At 34.0% G+C, this 21531-nt stretch overlaps 2 protein-coding genes and 1 long non-coding RNA gene across 8 annotated transcripts; all 3 read left to right on the top strand.

Annotated features, from left to right (window-relative positions):
• Positions 1 to 875: 875 nt before the first annotated feature.
• LOC115957087 (serine/threonine-protein kinase PCRK1-like) lies at positions 876 to 2992 on the top strand. The gene is made up of 4 exons (XM_031075322.1): positions 876 to 1070; positions 1198 to 1428; positions 1772 to 1855; positions 2468 to 2992. The coding sequence occupies exons 1-4, from the start codon at positions 876 to 878 to the stop codon at positions 2990 to 2992; spliced, it is 1035 nt and encodes a 344-aa protein (XP_030931182.1).
• A 1917-nt stretch (positions 2993 to 4909) lies between these two features.
• On the top strand, positions 4910 to 6866 carry LOC115955251. Of its 2 annotated transcripts, none has more exons than XR_004084073.1 (4): positions 4910 to 5103; positions 5209 to 5510; positions 5633 to 5863; positions 6194 to 6866. It is a non-coding gene; the product is annotated as an uncharacterized LOC115955251 (long non-coding RNA). The 2 variants fall into 2 exon arrangements; XR_004084072.1 differs by having other exon boundaries at positions 5943 to 6866.
• Positions 6867 to 10197: 3331 nt separating this feature from the next.
• On the top strand, positions 10198 to 19722 carry LOC115957271 (OVARIAN TUMOR DOMAIN-containing deubiquitinating enzyme 12). Of its 5 annotated transcripts, none has more exons than XM_031075475.1 (12): positions 10198 to 10446; positions 11032 to 11413; positions 11519 to 11787; positions 12546 to 12619; positions 14163 to 14217; positions 14775 to 14843; positions 15394 to 15468; positions 15560 to 15633; positions 15733 to 15781; positions 16626 to 16710; positions 18156 to 18212; positions 19449 to 19722. In XM_031075475.1, exons 2-12 carry the CDS (start codon positions 11089 to 11091, stop codon positions 19514 to 19516), a joined length of 1200 nt encoding a protein of 399 aa, XP_030931335.1. In that variant the 5' UTR covers positions 10198 to 10446; positions 11032 to 11088; the 3' UTR covers positions 19517 to 19722. The 5 variants fall into 5 exon arrangements, with proteins under 5 accessions (XP_030931335.1, XP_030931334.1, XP_030931338.1 ...); XM_031075474.1 differs by having other exon boundaries at positions 11032 to 11428; XM_031075478.1 differs by lacking the exon at positions 14775 to 14843.
• The last annotated feature ends 1809 nt before the right edge of the window (positions 19723 to 21531 follow it).

Below are 21531 nucleotides of genomic sequence, written 5' to 3'. Positions count from 1 at the left end.
GGTAGCAACTTTCCCTTAGATATTTCATTGCCTCCCTTTGTTCTATTCCTTTCTGATACTTATCCTTATCAGTGGAGTTATCCGGAACGTTGCTCTTGATGGCAGACCGCATCTTCTAACCTCAGCCTTGCTTAGTTGAGGAAGCATTCCTCCTCAGACCCCTTTCTTAGAATCTTATGACCATACCTCATCTCTTCATTCATTAACACGGACTCCTCTGACAGTGTTTCCCCGTCTTCGGACTACTTAATGTCATCAGATTGGGCCCTCGATCCAATATATACATAGATACGTATTACTGGGCCCACCACCCCTACATATATATATATATATATATATGTATGTATATATATATATAGAGAGAGAGAGAGAGAGAGAGAGAGAACTTGTCATCTTTTGAAACTCTAGTTAGCGAGTATTCAAAAGTTGTTTAGTTTTAGCTCTATATTCATGTAAAAAAAAATCCAAACATATATGATACTTGTGCACATAAATAAGAAAAAAAAAAAAGGCTTGTTTTTGTAAAGTTTTTATTTTCCTTTTAGGTTACTTAAGCCCGTTGTTTTTGTTTGAGGGTATTACTTAAGCCAATATTTTAAATAAATAAAAAATAAAAAATAAAAAATTGGAATCCATTGGACAAGCTCAATTTATGGGGGCTTTTGCTTCTGTCCCCGTGTATTTGTTTGTACGCTGTTTCCAAGCAGTGGACAGATTTTGTGGGAGCAAGTCTTAGTTAGAACAGAATTTGTTGTTGGAGGGCTTTAGCTTAGTACTTGAACTCTCAAGACAACACTCGCTCTTTCACATTGCTCTCTTGCCTGTGCTGTGTCTCTCTCCCAATTCTTTGATCACCAAAGTATTCTCTGTGTGCAATGGAGCAATCACCTGGCCATAATCTGATTCAATTCAATCTCTCAGACTTGGAGAAAGCAACAAAAGGTTTCAAATCCTCTTACAAGATTGGAGAGGGTGACTTTGGTGCCTACTACAGAGGCACCATCAAACTAAGTGGGAAAAGTACACCCGTCCTTATCCAACAGATTCAAGGACATGTACTTAAAGCCAAGGTTTGTAACTTTTTTTTTAAAATTTATTTTCTTGCACCATCTTCTTCTTCCTCTTTAACATGTATAACTTTTCATCTATTTTCTTCCATATATCTATCTGAATCGATCCCATAATTTTATTTTTCAGAGTGATCATTCTTGGGTGAAAGAATTAAACACTATTGCAGCAATGAAGCACCAAAACCTTCTAAACTTGGTAGGATATTGCCTTTCAGGGGGTGTCAGATTTGTAGTAGGAGAATGTACATGCATTGGAAGCCTTAGTTACTTTCTGTCCAAGTTGTTACTGTCTTGGGTAAAAAGACTCATTATCGTACAAGCTGCTGCCCGGGCTTTGGTGTATTTTCATGATCATCAGGTATATTGATTGTTATTATTAGTAGCATGTGCGTGTGTTTTCCTTGCTGGACTGTGGTATTAAGTAGTTCTTGTTTGGAAAATTTTGACCCCCAATTAAACTAAAAGATCACCCAAGTAGATTAATTACGTTAACTATGCAAAGGTCCATTTAACATGTGAAGGGCAGACTTTCCTCTTTTCTCAGCAGATTCATGAGCTGTTTGTGTCTTCAAAATAGATCTTCATTTCATCTTGGACATTAAGAAACTTTACAACACAATTACATTAAAATGTGTTTTGACTCAGATTTCTCAACACTAACATTAACAGTTACGATATACATTTTTTCTTTTTTGAAACAGATAGTATTAAGGAGTTTCAAATCTTCCTCCATTGTCATTGATGAAAATCTGAAAGGCAAACTTTTCGACCAGGCAGTTGCTACAGTAAGTATATAAATACCCGCAAGTTTATTTTTTAATTTGTATGATACTTTTTTTCTTCTTTGTGAGATTGATTATAAAAACATATGATTAATGTTGGAGATAGAAATTAATAACACTTTTATTATACATCAATCATGACATGTCAGCTCAGTGATTGTAAAACAATATATAAAAATAAAATAAAAATCCTATTAATTTTCAGAATTTGAGGAACATCAAAGTTAAAATTTTATTTTTTATGTCTAACAATGTGTCACGTCATTTAAAATTATGGATCTATTTCCAATAGAGAGAATAGGTCAAGGACAATCCCCTCTTACTCCTTCCATTTGCAAGTGCCCACCCCAACCAACTTCTTAATTTAGAATGACTACAAATGTTTTTTGATTTTTAGTATGATAAAATTCAACCTCTCTTTTTTATTGTCTATTGGTATAGCTTAAATGAATGCACCCTATAATTTTTACTTTATATGTATTTTATATCGAGAAACTTCAACCAAGATCCACATAACAAATATTGTACACTCATTATTCTTAAGCTAAATATTGTACTCATTAAGCTTGTGCAAATTTGTAGCTGAAACTAATGCATCTTCTATGTGTGAAACAGTTTGCAGAGACAGAGATGCAAAACAGTACTTCAAGTGCTGGACAACTTGATTGGAGTTTCATGGGCTATACGACTCCAGAAGTTGATCCTCATAATAAGATCAAATCCACGGACAATGTATACAGTTTTGGTGTTATTCTGCTGGAAATAATCACCGGCAAGCCTGCTTTCGACATTAACAGGCCCAAGAATGAGAGGAATCTAGTGGAGTGGATCAAATCTTCTGTGTCTGGAGACGAAACCAAGCTGGCACAGATTATGGACCCCAACCTTATAGGCACATCTGGGTGTATAAAATCTGCTATGAGAGTTTTGACATTGTCTAGCAAGTGCACAGAGGAAGACCCAAAAAAGCGTCCCAGCATGAGTCAAGTTCTTAAGGAGCTTGCCCCAATTGTGGAAGAATATAAAAAAATTCATAATGAATTTGTTTTAATGGAGAGACAAGCAGAACGTGATGCTATATTGTGTACTGGAGTTGCAGATGCAATAGTACGCCTGATTGTGGCCTTACTTAGTGGATAGTCATCATAGACTCATGACTCATGAGATGTGCAAGAGAATTTCAAACTCGTTGTATGAAGCAAATATATGTTATTGCTTGTAACTATGCTGCTATAACTTATTGTTGTGTGAAGCAAATATATGTAATTGGTTGTAATTGTTTCTGCTATTATTAATTTGAGCAGTTTAAAGCCAAAAAGGGACATACTAATACATATATGAAACACTATAAACTTAAAAATAAATGATACGCAGAAAACACTTGTTTCATTTGCAATGGATAACAAACTGTGCGTTTGGATGAACTTATTTGATCAGTTTAATATGTTTATAATGTTTATTGTGTAAAAGTAAAGTTGTAATTTAGAAATATGTGATATTTTAAAGTATTTGTACATTCTGTTTTTGGTACTGCAAATTAGAGTTTGATGGGTTTAAGTAAGAAAGGTTTGGACGTTGGGCCTTTTAGGTGGATTAATTTTTTGTGGTGTTTGAGATTGGTGAGTGTATCAAGCTTGGGTTTTCTGTTGGGTTTAGAAGAGCAGAATTTCTTATGGAAAACCTAAACATGTACCTATGTTTGCTAAGAAAATGAGCCTTGCACAGGTGTTAGGTCCCTCAAGCAGGACTTCTCAATTATAACAAATTAATTCATGCAAAGCAAGAAATATTGCAGGAACCTCTTGACCAAGAACTCACAAATTGAGGTGTGTCAGGTATAGGGGAACTGGGAAGTACATGTGTAAGTGTAAGAGTAATGCTACATACACACATAAAAATTGACAATATTCTTCACACAAGTTGAATTGACAAGTTTTTATTGATTCTCATCTAAGCCTACACAAGTTGGCTGTCACAAGTCTCAACTGTGGTATGTTTACTAAACCTGCACAAGTTGTCTATCACATGTCTAACTAATTATTCTCGAATTAATATCAACCAGGAACATTGGAAATGTCTGTTAGTATTAATCGGAAAATGTCAGTTATGTTGATCATCTTACTAGACTGTTGTTTAACATGTTAATTGTCTTTTCTATCTGTAACTTTTTCTTCATGTCTTATCTTCTTGTTCCTGGAAAGATTATGGAAACAAACTATAATGTTAAATTACCGATTTTCTCAAAAGTTTAAACTATTGAGAATTTGGGGTACAGTAAACTTAATCATTTTAACCACATACTTCTAACATATGCAATCTGTCTCTATTAATTAAATTAAGATAGTTTACAGAAATAAAGAACCAATTTTCCTGACTTTTATATGGGTTGTAGGAACAATTGGATATGCCGCTCGGGAATACATTCAAACTGGGCATCTTACATCAAAAAGTGATGTCTGGAGCTATGGAGCTTTCCTTTATGAACTCATCACTGGCAGGCACACTCTTGATAGGAACCGCCCCAAGAGTGAGCAAAAGCTATTGGAATTGGTCAGACCTCACCTGTGTAATCTAAAAATATTTGAGCTGATTTTGGAGTTTGGACCCGAGGCTTGGTGTGCCAACAGGTGCTTGGTGTGGCAGGCTAAATCATGACCCAAAATGAGTGAAGTCTTGGAGATGGTGAATCAAACTGTGGAGATAACAGACATTGGAAGCCCCCCACTCCCCATGAGAAGAGTTTGGCCCCAGAAGATGATTCCATAAAATCCAAAAGATAACGTTTAAAGAGAAGGTTTGTGGATCCAATAACCTTAGTTTATCAATACACTTAGAATATTTTCTCTCCATGCCAGTCAGTTCCCTCCCCTCATAAGGAGTCCAGATATGCCTAACTGTTTTTTTTTTTTTTTGGTTGAACGTGAAAATATGATTCTTGTGCACAAAGAAAAAAAAAAGGCTTTTTTTTTTTGTTTATATATATATATTAGGGGTTTCTTAAACCCGTTTTTTTTCTTTTAGTTCACTGATTCAAGTTCAACAGGCCAATTTATTTTATTTTAAAAATAAAATAAAATAGGACTGCCATTGGAAAAGCACAAGTTATGGGTGTTTTTGCTTCTGTCCCTGTGTTTTTGTGTGTACGCTGTTTTCAAGCAGTGGACAGATTTTGAGCTTTTAAATCTCAAGACACCGCTCTCCCCAGTTAAGTGTGGGAATCACCAACACGGGCAGAGAGAAAAGACATATCTGTAAGTGAACAGATAAGTTTTAAGTTTTAACCAATAGACATAATGTTTGACGAAAAGACATTGTTTTATATTTAATAACTAACTAAACGTTATTTAATTTTCTAGTGCAGATTGGTGAAAGAACACTATCCACCAAGTGAGGGTTCTTGTATAAGTTGTATCTCTCTCCCAATTCTTTTTCTTCTTTGATCACCAAAGTATTCTCTGTATGCAATGAAGCAATCTGCTGGTGATCATCTAATTCAATTCAATGTCTCAGACTTGGAGAAAGCAACAAAAGGTTTCAAACCCTCTTACAAGATTAGAGAGGGTGAGTTTGGAGCCTTCTACAAAGGCACCCTCAAGCAAAGTGGGAAAAAGACATATGTCCTTTTCAACAGATTCAAGGACATGTACTTAAAGCCAAGGTTTGTAACTTTTTATTTTCTTGCACAATCCTCTCCTTCCTCTTTTAACATATATAACTTTTTTCGTCTATTTTCTTTCATGTATACACCTATCTGAATCAATCCCATAATTTATTTTTCAGGGTGATCACTCTTGGGTAAAAGAATTAAACACTATTGCAGCAATTAAGCACCAAAACCTTGTAAACTTGATAGGATATTGCCTTTCAGAGGGTGTCAGATTTGTGGTAGGAGAATGCACATGCTATAAAAGTCTAAGTCACTATTTGTTCAAGGGGTTCCTGTCTTGGTGAGAAACACTCGTTGTTGTACAAGACACTGCCCTGGCTTTGGCGTACTTGCGTGAACATCAGGTATGTTAATTTGCTATCAGTATGTGTGTTTCCCTATTTGATTGTGGTGTATGATATGTGTTTTGTTCTACTTGAACAGATAGTACTAAGTTTGAGTTCTTCCTCCATTGTCATTGATGACGATATGAAAGGGAAGCTTTTTGAATTTGCTCTCCCACATGTTATCCTGAATTTGTTGCACCCTAGCTGTCATTTTTATCTTACATTTCTTTTTCTCTTTCAATTTGCGTCTCTTTTTCCTTAAACTAAATGTTGTATCCGTTAAACAGATGTACCTTTGTAACTGTAACTAGTAATAATACACCTTTACCTTATATATGTGTGAAACAGTTTGAAAAGACAGAGGAGCACAACAGAGTGCTGGACCATTTGATTGGAATTTCATGGATTATCATACAACTCCAGAATATGACCCTCCTAATAACCTCACATCCACGGACAATGTATACAGTTTTGGAGTTATTTTGCTAGAAATAGTCACTGGTAAGCTGGCATTTGATGCCAACTGACCCAAGAATGAGAGAAATCTAGTGGAGTGGGTCAAATCTGCTCTCTCTGGGGACCTAACCAAGCTGGAACAGATTATGGATCCCATGAACACATTGTGGTATAAAGAATCTGCCATGGGAGTTTTGGCATTGTCAAGCAAGTGCATTGAGGAAGACCCAAATCAGCGTCCCAGCTTAAGGTTCTTGAGGAGCTTGCCCCAATTGTGGAAGAATTAACATTCCACTCGTATGAAAGAATTATTTGAAAGAAAGAGACAAGAAAGGATACAAGCACAAATGGATGATGTGAAATGTACTTTTTTTATTGAAGGCAATTGAAGGGTTTCTTTTATTGATTGGATACGCAGTGTCAAACTTATTCAAAAATGCGTAATTGCTGTATGAAGTAACTATTTGTACGTAATGGCTTGTAACTCATACTAAGAGTTAATTTGTGTGGTTCTATGCCTGAAAGGATATTATTATATATGTGAAACACTAAAGTAAATTTTATACAGTGGATACTTGTTTCATGTGTAAATATGCTGGCAGTGCATTGTAGAGATAGAATGGAGAATAGGAATGTGTTTTTTGCTCCAACATATTGTATAACAGAAATTTTTATGGGGATATCATGCTTATGGGCACTCTGAGATGTATATAAAATTTAAGACTTATATATAGATAAAATTTAAGGCAAATTACAACTTACTTACTTGTGGTTTGGCCGAAATTTAAGTTACCTACCTCTTAATTGTTTTAATAAGAGGGCAAGGAGGATTTATTGTTAATATGTAACTAAACAAAGCTTTTATTTTTATTTTTTGTTTTTAAAAGTAGCACGGTTGACACTAATCTTTTTTTTTTTTTTTTTGGGTAATAAAGGATACTTCATAGAAAAAGCTACACTGTCTTGGGTGTTTAGAACACCAAGTCTTTCATAATACATACCCAAATTATCTAAATACATTAATAACAAAACATCAGGAGGAGGATTTTCACTATCTATGGCAGGTAAATGAAGTCGAGAAAAAATGATAAGACCATCTCTTAAACCCCATAGCTCTGCTGTAATATTAGTTGCACTGCCAGATGCTCTAGGCTCTAGCATAATCCTCCACCCAATTGCCCTGGTTGTCTCGAGAGTTAAGTTTCACCCAGTTAATCCCTGGTTTTTCCCATCTGATTAAAGGAGAATCTATTTCTCTGAAGGCAATTTCTCCACACTCCAAACAAAAAAAAGATTCCCCAGGTATATTGACCTGAACCAACAAACAAGCTCCTTGTTGCAAGCATTCTGTATTATCCAGTCTAGAATGTTGGAAGAAAAGAAATTGGTATTAGAATGAAGAATTCCAGCCTTCAGCCAGAAGTTTCTAGCAGCGGAACAATCTCGGAGGACATAAGATATACTTTCATTGTCACTAGAACATAGATCACAAGAAGCAGACTCAAGAATACCTCTATACTGCAGGGTTTGCTTCACAGGCAGGCTGTTATGATATCATTTCCTTAGAAAATTTTTTATTTAAGGCAAAATGGGACTCTTCCAAATCCAATTCCCATTGAAACCAGGGAAATTTTCACTATCTAGATTAGCTAACTTGTAGGCATTTTTTGGATCAAAACTGCCATTGGCAGAGGAGATCCAACTTTGTTTATCTTTGTCAATAGGTACTTTCCTGGTGGGGGTAGCTTTGATCATAAGCAATATGGAAGGAGGCCAAACCATGGAAATATTACTAAGATTCCAATAACCATTCCTCACTAACATTATTCACAATAAGAGTGTGTTTGAATACCGCTTATTTTATTGAAAATACTATAGTAAAATATTTTTTTTTAAGGGCAAAACATTGTAGCAAAACCCATGGCTACGTTTTTCAATTCTTGGTGATCCGTGAACAGTACCCTTGGGACCTACTAAGAAAACGCAAACGCAAACTTAGAGGAGAAGCATGCCATCCAAATGTACATTGAGAATATCTTCATTTCTCTTGAAAGGGCCCAGGATAAGACTTCTGAGGGAGAGAGACCCTTTCTTTCATCCACTTATCATGCCAAAATGAGTGCTGTTAGACCCTAGCAGCAACCTAGAACCCTTATCACAAACATTGACTTTGCAAATCAAAAGGCAAGGTGATTTGCTTTACTATATATAGAAAAAAGAAATTATCTGCTCTACCCTATTAATACAGCAAATAAAAATTGTTAGATATATCATTGAATGGAAATGGAAAGGCTAACATTGTGAGTTGTGACTTTAACTCGTGTTTTATTTTACAAATGATCAGTAAGTAGGTGTTTAATTTTCTCTTTGAATGGCCAAAAATAAAGTTAATAAAAATGAATACTTTGAAAAGTTGCCCCATTTGTTTCTATAGGGGAAAATAATTTCCTCGTGTTTAATAAAATCAAAACTATAACTAGCTAACCCACAGACCATGCTTTTTAACATTTGCTAAATGAATCCTATTGGTTTTCAAACGGAAATGTTTAGAGTTGAAATCTCTCATTCCCCAACTATCAAATTATCAACAAAATAATAAAATAATAAGTATATAACATATTTTGTTAGTTTTTTTTTTTTTTTTTCACAATTTTTATAGAGGTGAAAATTATAGTTAATAATAGATATATAAATTCATTATTAATTTTTCATTGCGTTTGGATGAATTTGTTTTCATCAACTAATTCACAATTTGTTATTTCAAGAAATTGTAAAAAAAACTAGGCTAAATATGTCATAGAGATAAACGTAATTTATTAACCAATTAACATCACTTTCATACCGTCCTCTTTTGACGCTATTATTATAAATCAATCATGACAAAGTAAAATCGCGACAAAGTAACAAACCACGTAATAAAGGATTTGACAATTATACAAAATATTAACATATAACACATCCAAAACTAGAGTGTATTAAACATGACATAAACATAACATTTGAAAATGACCTATGTTAATTTATATCCTATCAATACACTAGAATAGATTAAAGATCCAGTACAATACTCATTGAGTATAGTTAAATTAAATGGCAAATACAAAATAAAATAAAAACCAACTTTTTAACTTTTTATATCAATAGATCATATAAAAAATAAAAAATAAAAAGATTAAGAAAGGAAGAATTATTGTCAAAACTCAAATCTCTTGTTTGACAATTATATAAATATTGAAATATAACACACGTCCATAACTAGGGTGTATTGAACATGACATCTACATAACGTGTCTAGAAATAACATATGTTAATTAATATCCTATTCAATACACTAGAATAGATTAAGATCCACCTACAATACTCACCATTGTAGTTAAATTCAATGGCTAATATTGAAAAAAAGTCAACTTCTTAACTTTTTGTATCAATCAATCACAAAAATAAATAAAACACAAAGATTCAATTTTTGACAATTAAAAATTTTATTAATTAAGTTAATTATTTTATCAATTAAGTTAACGGCACCCAAAACACTTAAAAAATATTTAGAGATTGTTTGGTAACATTGTTTGAACAACAGTTTTCGTTGTTTAACCAACACAATACGTATTTCTACAATACTTTTCACTCATACATATTTTCACAATACTTAAATAATATTACTAGAACAACATTACCAAACCTACTCTCAATTTTTTTTAAACCTTTTATTATAGAGCACCTTCGCCTATAAGGAAAGTTGAAACTTGTAAAAGATTTTTTTTTTGTAAACGGTGGTCAGTGGTGGCCCTAATGGGGGATCAAGTATCAACTATGCCACGTCAGCTGATGGCGGTTTCGATTTGATACGGCGTCACTTTTAAAAAAATAAATAAATAAACGAAATTCAAGAAAGGCAGGCCTAAAGTGACGACAGTTTTCACCCACTTCGCAGCCCTGCCTTAGCCTACATTCTTTCCGTTACGACTCCGCATTCTAAGTTGCTCGACCTTTAACGCTTCCTTTAAACCCCTATAACCTTTGGCGCGTGTACCCCACTCTCTTCTCCTCAAAAATTTTATCCTCAAGCAAATCAAAACCCAAAGAAACATTCTTAGCTTTGTTCGCTCCCACAATTTATTCCTTTGATTCTCAGACTCACGCAGGTACGTAAAGTTTCGTACTCTGTCTCTGCTTTTACATTACTTCTAACCAAAATTTTGATTTTTTTTTTTTAAATTATTCATTTTTTTTAATGGGGTTTGTTTGAATTTTAATTTGAAAACTGTGGAATTTATAAGGATTAGGGTTTTTTTTTTAGTTGAATTTGTTGTCTTTGTTTTGTTTTATTTGTTAGTATAAGTTATTGATTTTAGAGATTGAAAGTTTGATGATAAATCAATTCAGTAGTTTTGCTCTTTGGTTCTTAATTCAGTAGTTTGATTGAAAGTTTTCACTTTTGCACATATTTGAAAGTTTATATTTCAGGGTATAGTTTCATATTTGTGGGTTATGCATCAAAATTTTATAGAAATAATTTGATTGTGGATTAACTTCATTTCTCATATCTGGCATTTTTTTTAGAGGGTTGAAGGTATGTTATGTAATTAGGTGTATCAGGAACCGTTACATTGAAGTTTGGATTTTTTTGTTAATATTTGAGATTCTTTTAATTGGGTTATGCCTATATAAAATTTTTAGTTTGGATGTTTCATTTTTTTTACTGTGACTAATTTATGTGTCTCACCCAGATATCAAAATCTTTTGGGCATAGAGATAAAGGGAGCAGCCTATAGTTATGCGTGCAAATGGCAACATATGATTATGATCCTGATGTTACTCGGTGGGGTCTCCATCATCTGCTAGATGTTTGCACTCTTAGGAATAATGCTTCTTGTTGTGGTGTGACTCGATATGATCAAGATTTGAGTCAAGTCGAGTTTGTTAGAGAAGGTTATTGTGAGAAGGATAATGTGGAGAATGATGAGGCTGTAGCACGTGCGCTTCAAGAAGAATTTATGCGGATTGATTGTTTAGAAGCTTCTGGAGTATCTAATGGTGGGCCAGAGCATTTGCAAGAATCTGTTCTTGCACAGAATTGGCTTGGTCCTTCGGGTAGACACTATAGTTATGGTAGTGGAAATTTAGGTGCTGGCTGCTGCTGCCTTTGTGATTATTGTTCATTTTTGGTGTTATTTTCTGTTTTGCTTATTTGATAGATTGTCAAAAAATATGTAGGGCATGACAATGATCAGCAAGCAGCAAATGAACCTGGCATACAGATGGAGAATGCAGTTCCCTGCGGAATCATAATAGAGGAGGCAAGTGATCATAACAGAGTGGAAAATGATGTACATCCTGAAATTAAAATGTTCACTTCATGCTCTAGCCCAGGAGGAGGAGAACCATCTTATGTGGATGATTTGTTACATATATTTGATATAGCTGATGAGTCCAGTCTTGATGGTGAAGTAGGCAAACGATTGAATCAGATGGTTCCTGTTCCTGTAAGTATAGTATCTTCAGTAGTTCTGTTCATCTGTCTGGCAGCATATATTTTCAAGTCATAGATTATCATTGTCATCCTCCTTTTCATTATTTGTGTGTGGAATCTGCAATATATGACAATAGGAGGATTGAATGGCTAGAAGTGGAATTGTCTGGAATGTCTTACGTGTAGTGTTGTGTCCTTTTAAAAAGTATGAGAGTGAGAGAGAGAGAGAGAGAGAGAGAGCGATATTAGCATTTTCAAGAAAATGAAGGTTTTGTATCCAGGATGCTTAATTAAAGTCACAGTGAGAATGGGTGTGAATTTATTCTATTGTGGGTGTTTAGTTGCTTTTGATTTTCAAACCTCTCCTAAGCTGTGATATTCTGGGCTGTCAACATTCACACATATTGAACATGATGCCATTGTAAAGCAGATTCCATAAATGAATTAGGAATAACTTTTATTATAGTAACATCAAGGAGAGTAGCAGTTCAGCTTAAAGTGGATCAGCGAAATAGATCATCCTCTAGTTTTTTTAGGGGCGCTGTTGGGAATAGAATGGATATATATACTTGTCCTAAATCTCCTGTGAGTCAAATCCTTTTAAATTACAGCCCAGTTTCAGTACAACCTCAATTTGACTTTAATTTCTTTGAATCAAATATGGTTACTTTTGAGCAGATAGATCCACTTTCTTAGTTTCTTGTCCAAGCTGTGGCTATTGACATTTAAATTGTACTGCAATTGATGCTTTCTCTCATTTACTTTTTGCAGCATGTTCCTAAAACTATTGAGAAAATACCCACAGTTGATGAAGAAATATCAGATCATCAAAGGCTGCTAGAGAGGTCTTGTGTCATTTTTTCTTGTCTTTCTATGCTTAGTATTTTTTTGAGTTTTGAGCTGTCCAGGTTGTTATATGCTTTTACTGAAAATATTACAACTATTAAAGCAGCCTTCATAATTCATCATAAACACTTGAATGATCCTTGAGCTGCCAATCTTAACATGTTAGATTTATGTACTGAGAACTGAAATTTTCCACTTGCACAGAATGAAGGGGAACTTGAATTATGAACAAAGAGCGTAAATACTAAATAGGGCACTAAAATCTGAAATTATTATATCAGGATTGAATTTGTAATGAGCAGGTTTAGGGGTCATTTTGAAATTTTAAGATGGGCAGGATTTTGAAGTTCATGTTGTAGAACTTTGTGGAGAAAGTGATTATCATATTACATATCAAAAAAAGGGTTATTATTTGACATGTACTAGCCGTTTGGTCCAGGGTAATCTTTTAGGATTTCCAAGCATCCTTATGTTTGGTTACAAATAGTTCTAGGTAATCTGGAATACCTACAAGCATCTGGATTCCCATTTTGGGGGTTTGTGGATACCCTTTTAAAAAGGTGGGTAACACATTCCCATGCTTTGGGAAAGTTCTATTTTTTAAAGAGATATAATTATACCCTCAATATAACTATATCTAATAAAGTGCTAATGCTACATTTTCAACTTTTTTTTTTGGTTGATGTTATGGTTATATTCACCTTTAATTTTTTTTTTTTTAATAAAATTTTTTATCTCCTATTTGAAATTTTTTGTCTTTTAAAAAAATAAATAATTTTGATTGACAAGGAATGATATCCTTGAAAACCATTTTTTTTTAAATGAAATAATTCTTATTATTATTTTAGGAGATTTGAGTTAATTCATGGTTCATATTCTTATTCTTATTATTATTTTTGTTTAAGCCATGTAAAAGTGATGGGTAAATAGGTAATACACATGTGACACATTGTATTTATAAATTTAAGGATAATTTGGGAAGAATAAATCATTCTTATAAAAATTTTGGAAATAAACCAAATCTGTGACCTCACATTCTCAAGAATCTTAATAGATTTCTAATCAAACCAAACATGGGCAACGTACTTTCTTGGGCATTCAGGTTCCCCAACATCACATTCTCGAGAATCTAAATGCCAGCGGCATTTTTGATTTCTCAAACCAAAACCTACATTAGGGTGGCTTTGGAATTTATAAGAGGGGTGGGGAAAAAGAGTAGAGTTTGGAAGGGTAAAGTATTTTTGAGTATAGCATAAACGTAATGAATATAAGCTTAGAGTCATCTTTATTTTAACAAATCCAAGATCTACATTTTGTATGTGTTTCTCACATGTGAACTCTATTGACATGGCTATGAATGAGGTTTTTGTGATGGCCTTGGTGACATAGTTTTTTTAATGCATTTTTCTTGTGAAGTTCTTACATTTTTATAAGTTATTACTTATTACTTTAGTGTGTGACCTTTCTTTTTGGGTATTTATAATAATTGAAAATTCATTCAAATTTCTAGGTATCTAATATTAAGATATTTGGTCTTTTCAGACTGGAGTTATATGAGCTGGTTGAGCTTAAGGTTCAAGGAGATGGTAACTGCCAGGTTGGCTCCCTCCCCCCCACAACACATGCACACACAAAAAAATATTTTTGCATAAATGCTTATGCTTGGAAATGGAAACGATAGGTTCTATGATATTGTTCAGTAGTAAAAAATAGTTTTGGTTTATTGCTTATTTATTTATTTTGGGTGGGATGGGGGTGAAGATTATGCCTGCACATTATATCTCAGTTATCATTTTTTATGGGCTTGTTATGAGTATCACCTTGCAGTACATTCTTGGATGTTAGTTGCTGGTCATAATATTTATTCTCTTTTAAGTCCACCCTTAGAAGCAATTCATTGCACCAGAAAAAATTTTGCCTTATTTTTCATGAAAATGATTTATGTGAATTCAATTCAATTTTAAAGTGAAATCCAAAATAAGTTGGAACTTAATGGACCTCATGAATCATGTACAGAAGATTCCTTGAGTTGTCATTTGCTAATATTCTGGGACGGCTGATATGCTATGTTAAGTAATAGGCATCCAATGAAGGCAACAAACCTTTATCTGGATCTTCTGCTATAACTACCTTTTAAATGCCTCATTTGAATAGATGATAGGTTGGGGTGGTTTCCTTTGCCGGATTCAGCTGGTGTCCAAGTCACATGCAGATATACTTGATGTATGTACTTGTTTAATTTTAATGGTCATTAACTGCAGTTACCGACATTTGGTCTTTTTCTTCTCTAATTTGTATAAATGCCTCATTTGAGTTGCAAATGAAATTGTCCAGCCATGCTGATTTCTGTTTCTATAATTTAAATGACTTCAAATTATTTGATAATTATCCATTGACTTAAGAAGCTTTGTTTCTTTTTAAATCCTTGTGTAAAATTCTGTTATGATCCTAGTGTTCCACATGGATTAAGTATAAGCCTAACCATGTGTTTATAAGCTCTTGGGCACCTTCCCCTTGCAAGCCGGTCTTCAAGGGTGAGTTCTATGCATGGGTTTGTAACAAATTCATCATTCATGATTTCTGAGTGAGAAAAGTTCAGATTGTTGATGTATGCCCTCTACAGTGCAAGTGAATTGCTTGAAGTTATACAAAAATTGTACATTATCAGTGAAAGTGGACGGTTATGTATTTGTGATGCTTGATAATAATTATTGGCATTACTTCTTAATGTTATATACTTGAAAGACATCTTATTAGTTCTGTATTTTCCCAGTTTCGTGCTTTATCTGATCAACTGTATCGTTCTCCTGACCACCACGCTTCCGTAAGAGAACAGATTACTCAACAGGTTGGTTGCATTTGATCTGTCCTTATTTTAAGATGTCAAAACTTAATTATTTATTTGAAGTGTCATAATTTTTGTTTGTTGTTGTCATCAGCTTAAGTGTCACCCGGAAATGTACGGGGGTTATGTCCCCATGGCTTACAATGACTATTTGAAGAAAATGAGCAAGTATTGTGCTATTGTCTGTTTTAATTGTATTTTATTCACAAAAATATATATTACAATATTTCTCATGCTTATATGCCTTTTTTTGGGTTCATGAACTAGGAGTGGCGAATGGGGTGATCATGTGACATTACAGGCTGCTGCAGATTGGGTATGAGGAACTATAAGGCTTTCCTATTTCTCCCTTTACTTTCTGCAATCTTTGGTGATTTAGAAAACAATTTTTAATGTTTTCCATTGATACTTCTATTACCTGATTGCCTAAACTTTACTGAACTTGAAGGAATTTCCCATCATGATATCCTATGTGGATAGTAGTTTATTGTTTTTCTGTTAAGTTATATGTAAGGAATATAGCTTATACTGTAGCAGTTGACATTAGAAAATTACAATTGGAAGTTGGGTCTTTTCATTTTTTTATAAGAGGAAGTTTAGCTCTTGAGAGTGTCTGTACCACTTAGTGGCTGAAATTTTCTGAAGGTCTAAGCTAAAATTGCAAATGTATTACTTTTGTGTACTGTAAGTTATGAATAAGATTATGGAAATGTGCTGCAAGTGGATAAGTGGGAGAAAATGGTAAATTGCCTGAGGTGACATGAAATTGTAAACAACACCTATTGGGTGCAGACATGGGTTAAATTATGTGTCGCATTTTTAACTTTTGGTTAAATATGCAGAACCTTTCCCATTCAGCATGAATAAAATTTCATGTATAGCATACTTTATGATTAACTTGTCCAAGGTGATCAAGTAAATGCCTTCTTGTAGAGTTTTTTTCTTTCAAAGCAAATCTGCAATACGCTTTTTTCTGTAAGTTGTGTCTTAGAAGTGTTACTTTCTCCCCCACTCCTCCCCCTCCTTCTGTGTTGATGTAATATGTGCTGCAAGAGAGTTTTAGTGATTTTTTCTTTATAATTCATTGCTATCTGTGTGTGTGTGTGTGTATAAGCCCTCTATGGTTGAAGAATGATGCATGTCTTACTATATGTTTGCAGTTTGGAGTCAAGATATTTGTGCTAACTTCATTTAAGGACACATGTTACATTGAGATCCTTCCACATATCGAAAAGTCCAAACGAGGTAAGAATAGAATTGTTCATTATTGTTGTAAAAATTGATGTGTAATAACCAATGCAGATTAAGTTTGTAGTTGTTCTGATTGATATACAAACAACACCTGCTATTTTGAATATCTGAATCATGCTGAAATTATAATCCAAACCCCTGCCCCCCCCCCCCCCCTTCCTTAAGCTTCTTCGTGAAATAATGTTTATGTAAATCATGATATTGATCAATTTGAACATTACTGTCTGATCCACAACTCTCTTGATTGTATGTAGAGTTTTGAATATTTTTTGAGCCCTTTGAAACTTTTGTCAATCCTATGGAGTCTTGCTTGACTTTGGCTGTGTTTGATTCAATGTAAAATATTTTCCGGAAATGCTATTTTCAGGAAAGGAAAATATTTTCAAGTGTTTGGTTGCATTATGAAAATTGTTCTAGAAAATATTTTCATGTGTTTGGTAACATTCTGAAAATGCTATTTTCGACCACCACCCACATAAAACCCACCATCACACAACAGGAAAACTATCAAAACACCACCACCCACACCACCACAATAACAACAAAAAAATCAGAGATCAAAGAGAGAGAGTAAAAAATCAAAATCACATAGAAATGTAGATTGGTTCGTAGGTCGATCAAAATCACACAAAAAATCAAAAATCACACACAGAGAGAGATCGGTTCGTGGGTTCGTGGTGTGAAGGCTCTGGGTTGCCGGCGAAGTTGAAGGCTCGTGGGTCGAAGGCTCTGGGTCGAAGATCGGTTCGTGGGTTCGTAGATCAGTGGGTCGAAGGCTCTAGGTCGAAGATCGGTTCGTGGGTTCGTAGATCGGTGAAGTCGAAGGCGTGATCTGGGCTCTCTCTCTCTCTCTTTGCGCATGAGTACGGAAATGGTTTGAAGTGAAAATTTTGACTGAAACCAATTTCTGGGTCAAAGCCATTAAAACACACGGTCAACTAAAAATATTTTCCGGAAAATTTATTTTCCATGAGCAACCAAACACCCGCATTTACGGAAAAGTATTTCTAGAAGTGATTTGAAGCCAAAACAAACACAGCCTTTGTGTTTTTTATGATTTATTTTTATTTAATTTTAAATTTGGCTTGATCATCAGAACTCTTTGAACAATTTTCTGATGATTAGCCTGGAACCAAACTTGGTAAATTGCAGTTGTATTTTAGCCAATCTATATGTAAGATAGAAAACATTTTTACAACCCCAAGGGGTACTACAATCAGCTAGAATCATGCCTAGCAAAGCAAAGGTCACAAGTTTGAATCTCCCCTCCCCATTCTTCTTGGGGCCAAACTTATCAAAAATAAATAAAAAGATTTTTTTTTAGTAATTCTGATCATTTGAGTGGATAACTTTCATGCCTTTTCTTTCCTAGCCTTGTCATGTTTTGATTTGTTTGGTAAGATGGTTAGTGTAAAACACAATCTCTTTGGCTTGTGCAGTTATTTTCTTGAGCTTTTGGGCTGAGGTGCATTACAATTCGATTTATCCAAAAGGAGGTAAATATATATATTTATTCATAATATACATTTACTAGAATTTTAGGCAAATGAAAAGTTAGACCATACCTAACATTGGTGAAGATTGAATTGAAGATCGTAAGATTTTACAAGCTATTAAAATAACTAATAGTAATGCAGCAAATAGATATTTTAAAAGTACTTAAAAGTAAAAAATTTCAACACATGCCGCTTTGTACTAGGTGTCTACTTTTTAAGTAACCATCACGAAAGAAGAAAGAAGAAATGAACACAAGGTTGTTTAATTGTGTAGAACTGTAGGTAGATAAAGTTATTTGCTTAGTTGATTATAAATTTTGAACCTTTACTACCTTTACTGATAATTAAAATAAGCAAAATCTAACACCTAAACTAATTTGGAATTGGTGTTATAAACACTCCTTTCCATAAAGATTGTGGTCCTTATTTTATACTAATAATAAATTTGTAACATTTGAGTAGTTTTTGCACCTTCAAATCCTTTATATCCTTTTTACATGTGGATTTAAATAAATAAATAAACAGCCAAAAAATATAACTATTGTATAAATCGATAAATATTATGAAAAAGATCAAGATCCCATGAGATCCCACTCTCTAAATTGGGATCATAATGAGATCTTACATATTTAAGATTTTACTTAAGGTCTGAGTCATTTTTTGCTTTTTAGTAGTAAGATTTTAAGGTCTAAATCAGGATTTTTTTTTAATAACCATTCCCATGGGTTACTTTTTCCTCTATCTACATTTCATGAAGGCATTTTGGAATAAAGGGGCCAAGGAAAGAGAAGCAATAATGGAATCTGGGAACATTTTCATTTATGAATAAAAAGAAACATGCCAGTGAATTCCAAGGAAAGAGAAGCAATAATGGAATTTTGGAGCATAATCATTTATGAATAAGCAGAAACAAGCCAATGAATTCTATCTCAAATGGCACTTCCTATATAAAGAATTAGGTGGAGGGTGAGGTTGTAGGTTTATGACATACTAGGCGCTCATAAATAATTAGATAGAAACATGATACAATTCCATTTACTGAGTTTCAAATGTCTGCAATTCCATTAACTGTGTTTCAAATGTCTGTGCTTCTTCTCAAGTATTTAATCATCAAAAAACTGTTGAAAAGGTTTGGATGTGATTATTTTACACAAGATGCAAGCATATATATTAGCAACATTTGCTAAGTTTGCAGTGATTTTAATTACGTTTCTTTCTGTACTGTTTCATGTTTAGATCTGCCTGAAGTCGACACAAAGAAAAAAAGGAAATGGTGGAATTTTGGGAACTTGATCAGCTCATGAAGTTTGCCATAATTTCTAATTCAACTTTTTTTGTATAGTTTTTTCAACCTTCGGCTTATGGCTCCTTGTAAAGTATAGGGTGGATATGGTGGTTTCTTTGTGGTTCTCTGCTTATGCCGTGCTGTTCATTCTTTTGTAAATATTAATTTTCACATTCATTGATTTTATGGTCCTCTTAATTCCATCTTCTATTGGTTTTTCCATCATTTTTTTATTGTCCGCTTATACTTGGTTTTTCCATCCACTGATTTATTCTTATTTTTTATAAGCATTTAAGGTGAAAACTAAGCCAAAGTAAATAAACAAAGGGACCCCAATTTGAGATGTCAGGATCATCATTTGTTAGTGCTGATAAAACTTACGATCAATTAAGCCTGCTTAAAAAAAAAATGGTATTCTTGGGCTCTCTCATTTTACCATGGTTTGAATTATTCAAAATCTCCTAGAAAAGATGTAGCCGAAATTTACGTCAAATCAACTCCAAAGTTGTCATATTCAAAATCACGATATAGAAAAGAGTACTGAGAAAAAATGAAAACCAATAGCATGACATTGTCTAGGTAACAAGCCTACCATAGAAAATAAGACATTGCCTTAAATAAATAAATAAACCTTAGTAGGTGTAAGTGGCCTTCACCAAGCTAAATTGCTAATGATCTATTCAATCTAGAAGTTGTAGCATATAAATTGGAATGGACTTGGTTTTGGTTCATCTCAACGGGTCCAATACCACTAAACACTGGATCTAAGCCTAACCTAATTAAAATTTGCATTTTATTAACAGTTTTAAAGTACATAGATTTGAGAGTAAAGAAAACCCTGGACATCCTCTTAACCATGAAAAGTTGTAACTATCATTACTAAAAACCATAATACTTGGCTACCTTTCGACACCTATAAAAATTGATTACCATACATTTTTCTGATTCTCCCCTTTCAAAAACCACCTACAAACTTTAGAACTTTGAGCTCTATGACTTATATTCACCCCCTCCACAATCCAAAAAAAAACCCTCACAATTCATTTTTATTTCCCCTATTAGAATCCCCATTAATTGGCTTCACATCACACGGCCTGGTGAGTTTGCTCCTTGACGGATGGCATCTAGGTCCATAAGGGTAGGGGTGTGCATAAAACTGAAGAACCAAAAAAACTAAATGAAACCGACCAAACCGTGTCCAAAATTTTGGTTTGGTTTCGATTTCTATTTCTCACAAACCGAAGTTTCGATTTCGGTTTCGATTTTCGGTACGTATGCACCAAACCAAATAATATCTAATATATTTTATATTATATATATATATATATATATATATATAATATAAAATCATATTGGGCCGGCCTTGCAAATATATTGGGCAACTTGCAACTAGGTCTTTCAAATACATTAAGGCATTAGGCCTCGGGCCTTGCAAATAATCAAGCCCATTAACCCATTAAACTTAAATTAATTAGGTAAACTAATTAAACTAAAACAAAAAGTTAAAAACCCTAACACACGTTTCACTCTCATCTCATTCTCACTCTCACACACAGAACATAGCCTCCATAGTCATTGATGCACCTTCTATTACTCTGCTCAACGCTTCTCCAAGGTTCTCACACCCACAAACAAATGGGCAATGAAAGTTGTGCTTGTTGATGAAATTATTGCTTCACTCTCATCGATGTAATCGACCCCAATGGCTTCAAGAATCTGGGCCTCCACAAAATGGCCAACACGCACCAAGTGTTTGTGAGATTGCCTAAACCAAAAAATAGAAGATTAGAAAAGAAAAGGAAATAAGAAATGGTTGGCTTTTGGGGTTGGAGAAGAGATGAACTAAGAGGATGGATGTATAATAAGATGGGAAAGAAAGTGGAGGGGTTTGGTTGATTTTAGTCACTCTAAATCTTCTTTCTGCCACCAGCCTCTGCACACCAGCCTCCCCACGACACGATCATCTTCCTTCTTTTCTCACGGTATGATTCTTCTTTTTTCTTTCTCGCTCTTCTCTTTTCTTTCTTTGTCGCT

Source organism: Quercus lobata, chromosome 8 (genome assembly GCF_001633185.2).
Source record: "Quercus lobata isolate SW786 chromosome 8, ValleyOak3.0 Primary Assembly, whole genome shotgun sequence".
Lineage (NCBI taxonomy): Eukaryota > Viridiplantae > Streptophyta > Magnoliopsida > Fagales > Fagaceae > Quercus > Quercus lobata.
Note: the sequence above shows the minus strand (reverse complement) of the source record. Positions and strands in the feature narration are given on the sequence as shown.

Coding starts and splice junctions, on each gene's coding strand:
- LOC115957087 (XM_031075322.1), top strand. CDS start 876: ATGGAGCAATCACCTGGCCATAATCTGATTCAATTCAATCTCTCAGAC. Junction 1,071..1,197: donor GACATGTACTTAAAGCCAAG/GTTTGTAACTTT, acceptor TTTATTTTTCAG/AGTGATCATTCTTGGGTGAA. Junction 1,429..1,771: donor TGTATTTTCATGATCATCAG/GTATATTGATTG, acceptor TTTTTGAAACAG/ATAGTATTAAGGAGTTTCAA.
- LOC115957271 (XM_031075474.1), top strand. CDS start 11,089: ATGGCAACATATGATTATGATCCTGATGTTACTCGGTGGGGTCTCCAT. Junction 11,788..12,545: donor ATCAGATGGTTCCTGTTCCT/GTAAGTATAGTA, acceptor TACTTTTTGCAG/CATGTTCCTAAAACTATTGA. Junction 16,711..18,155: donor TATCGAAAAGTCCAAACGAG/GTAAGAATAGAA, acceptor TGGCTTGTGCAG/TTATTTTCTTGAGCTTTTGG.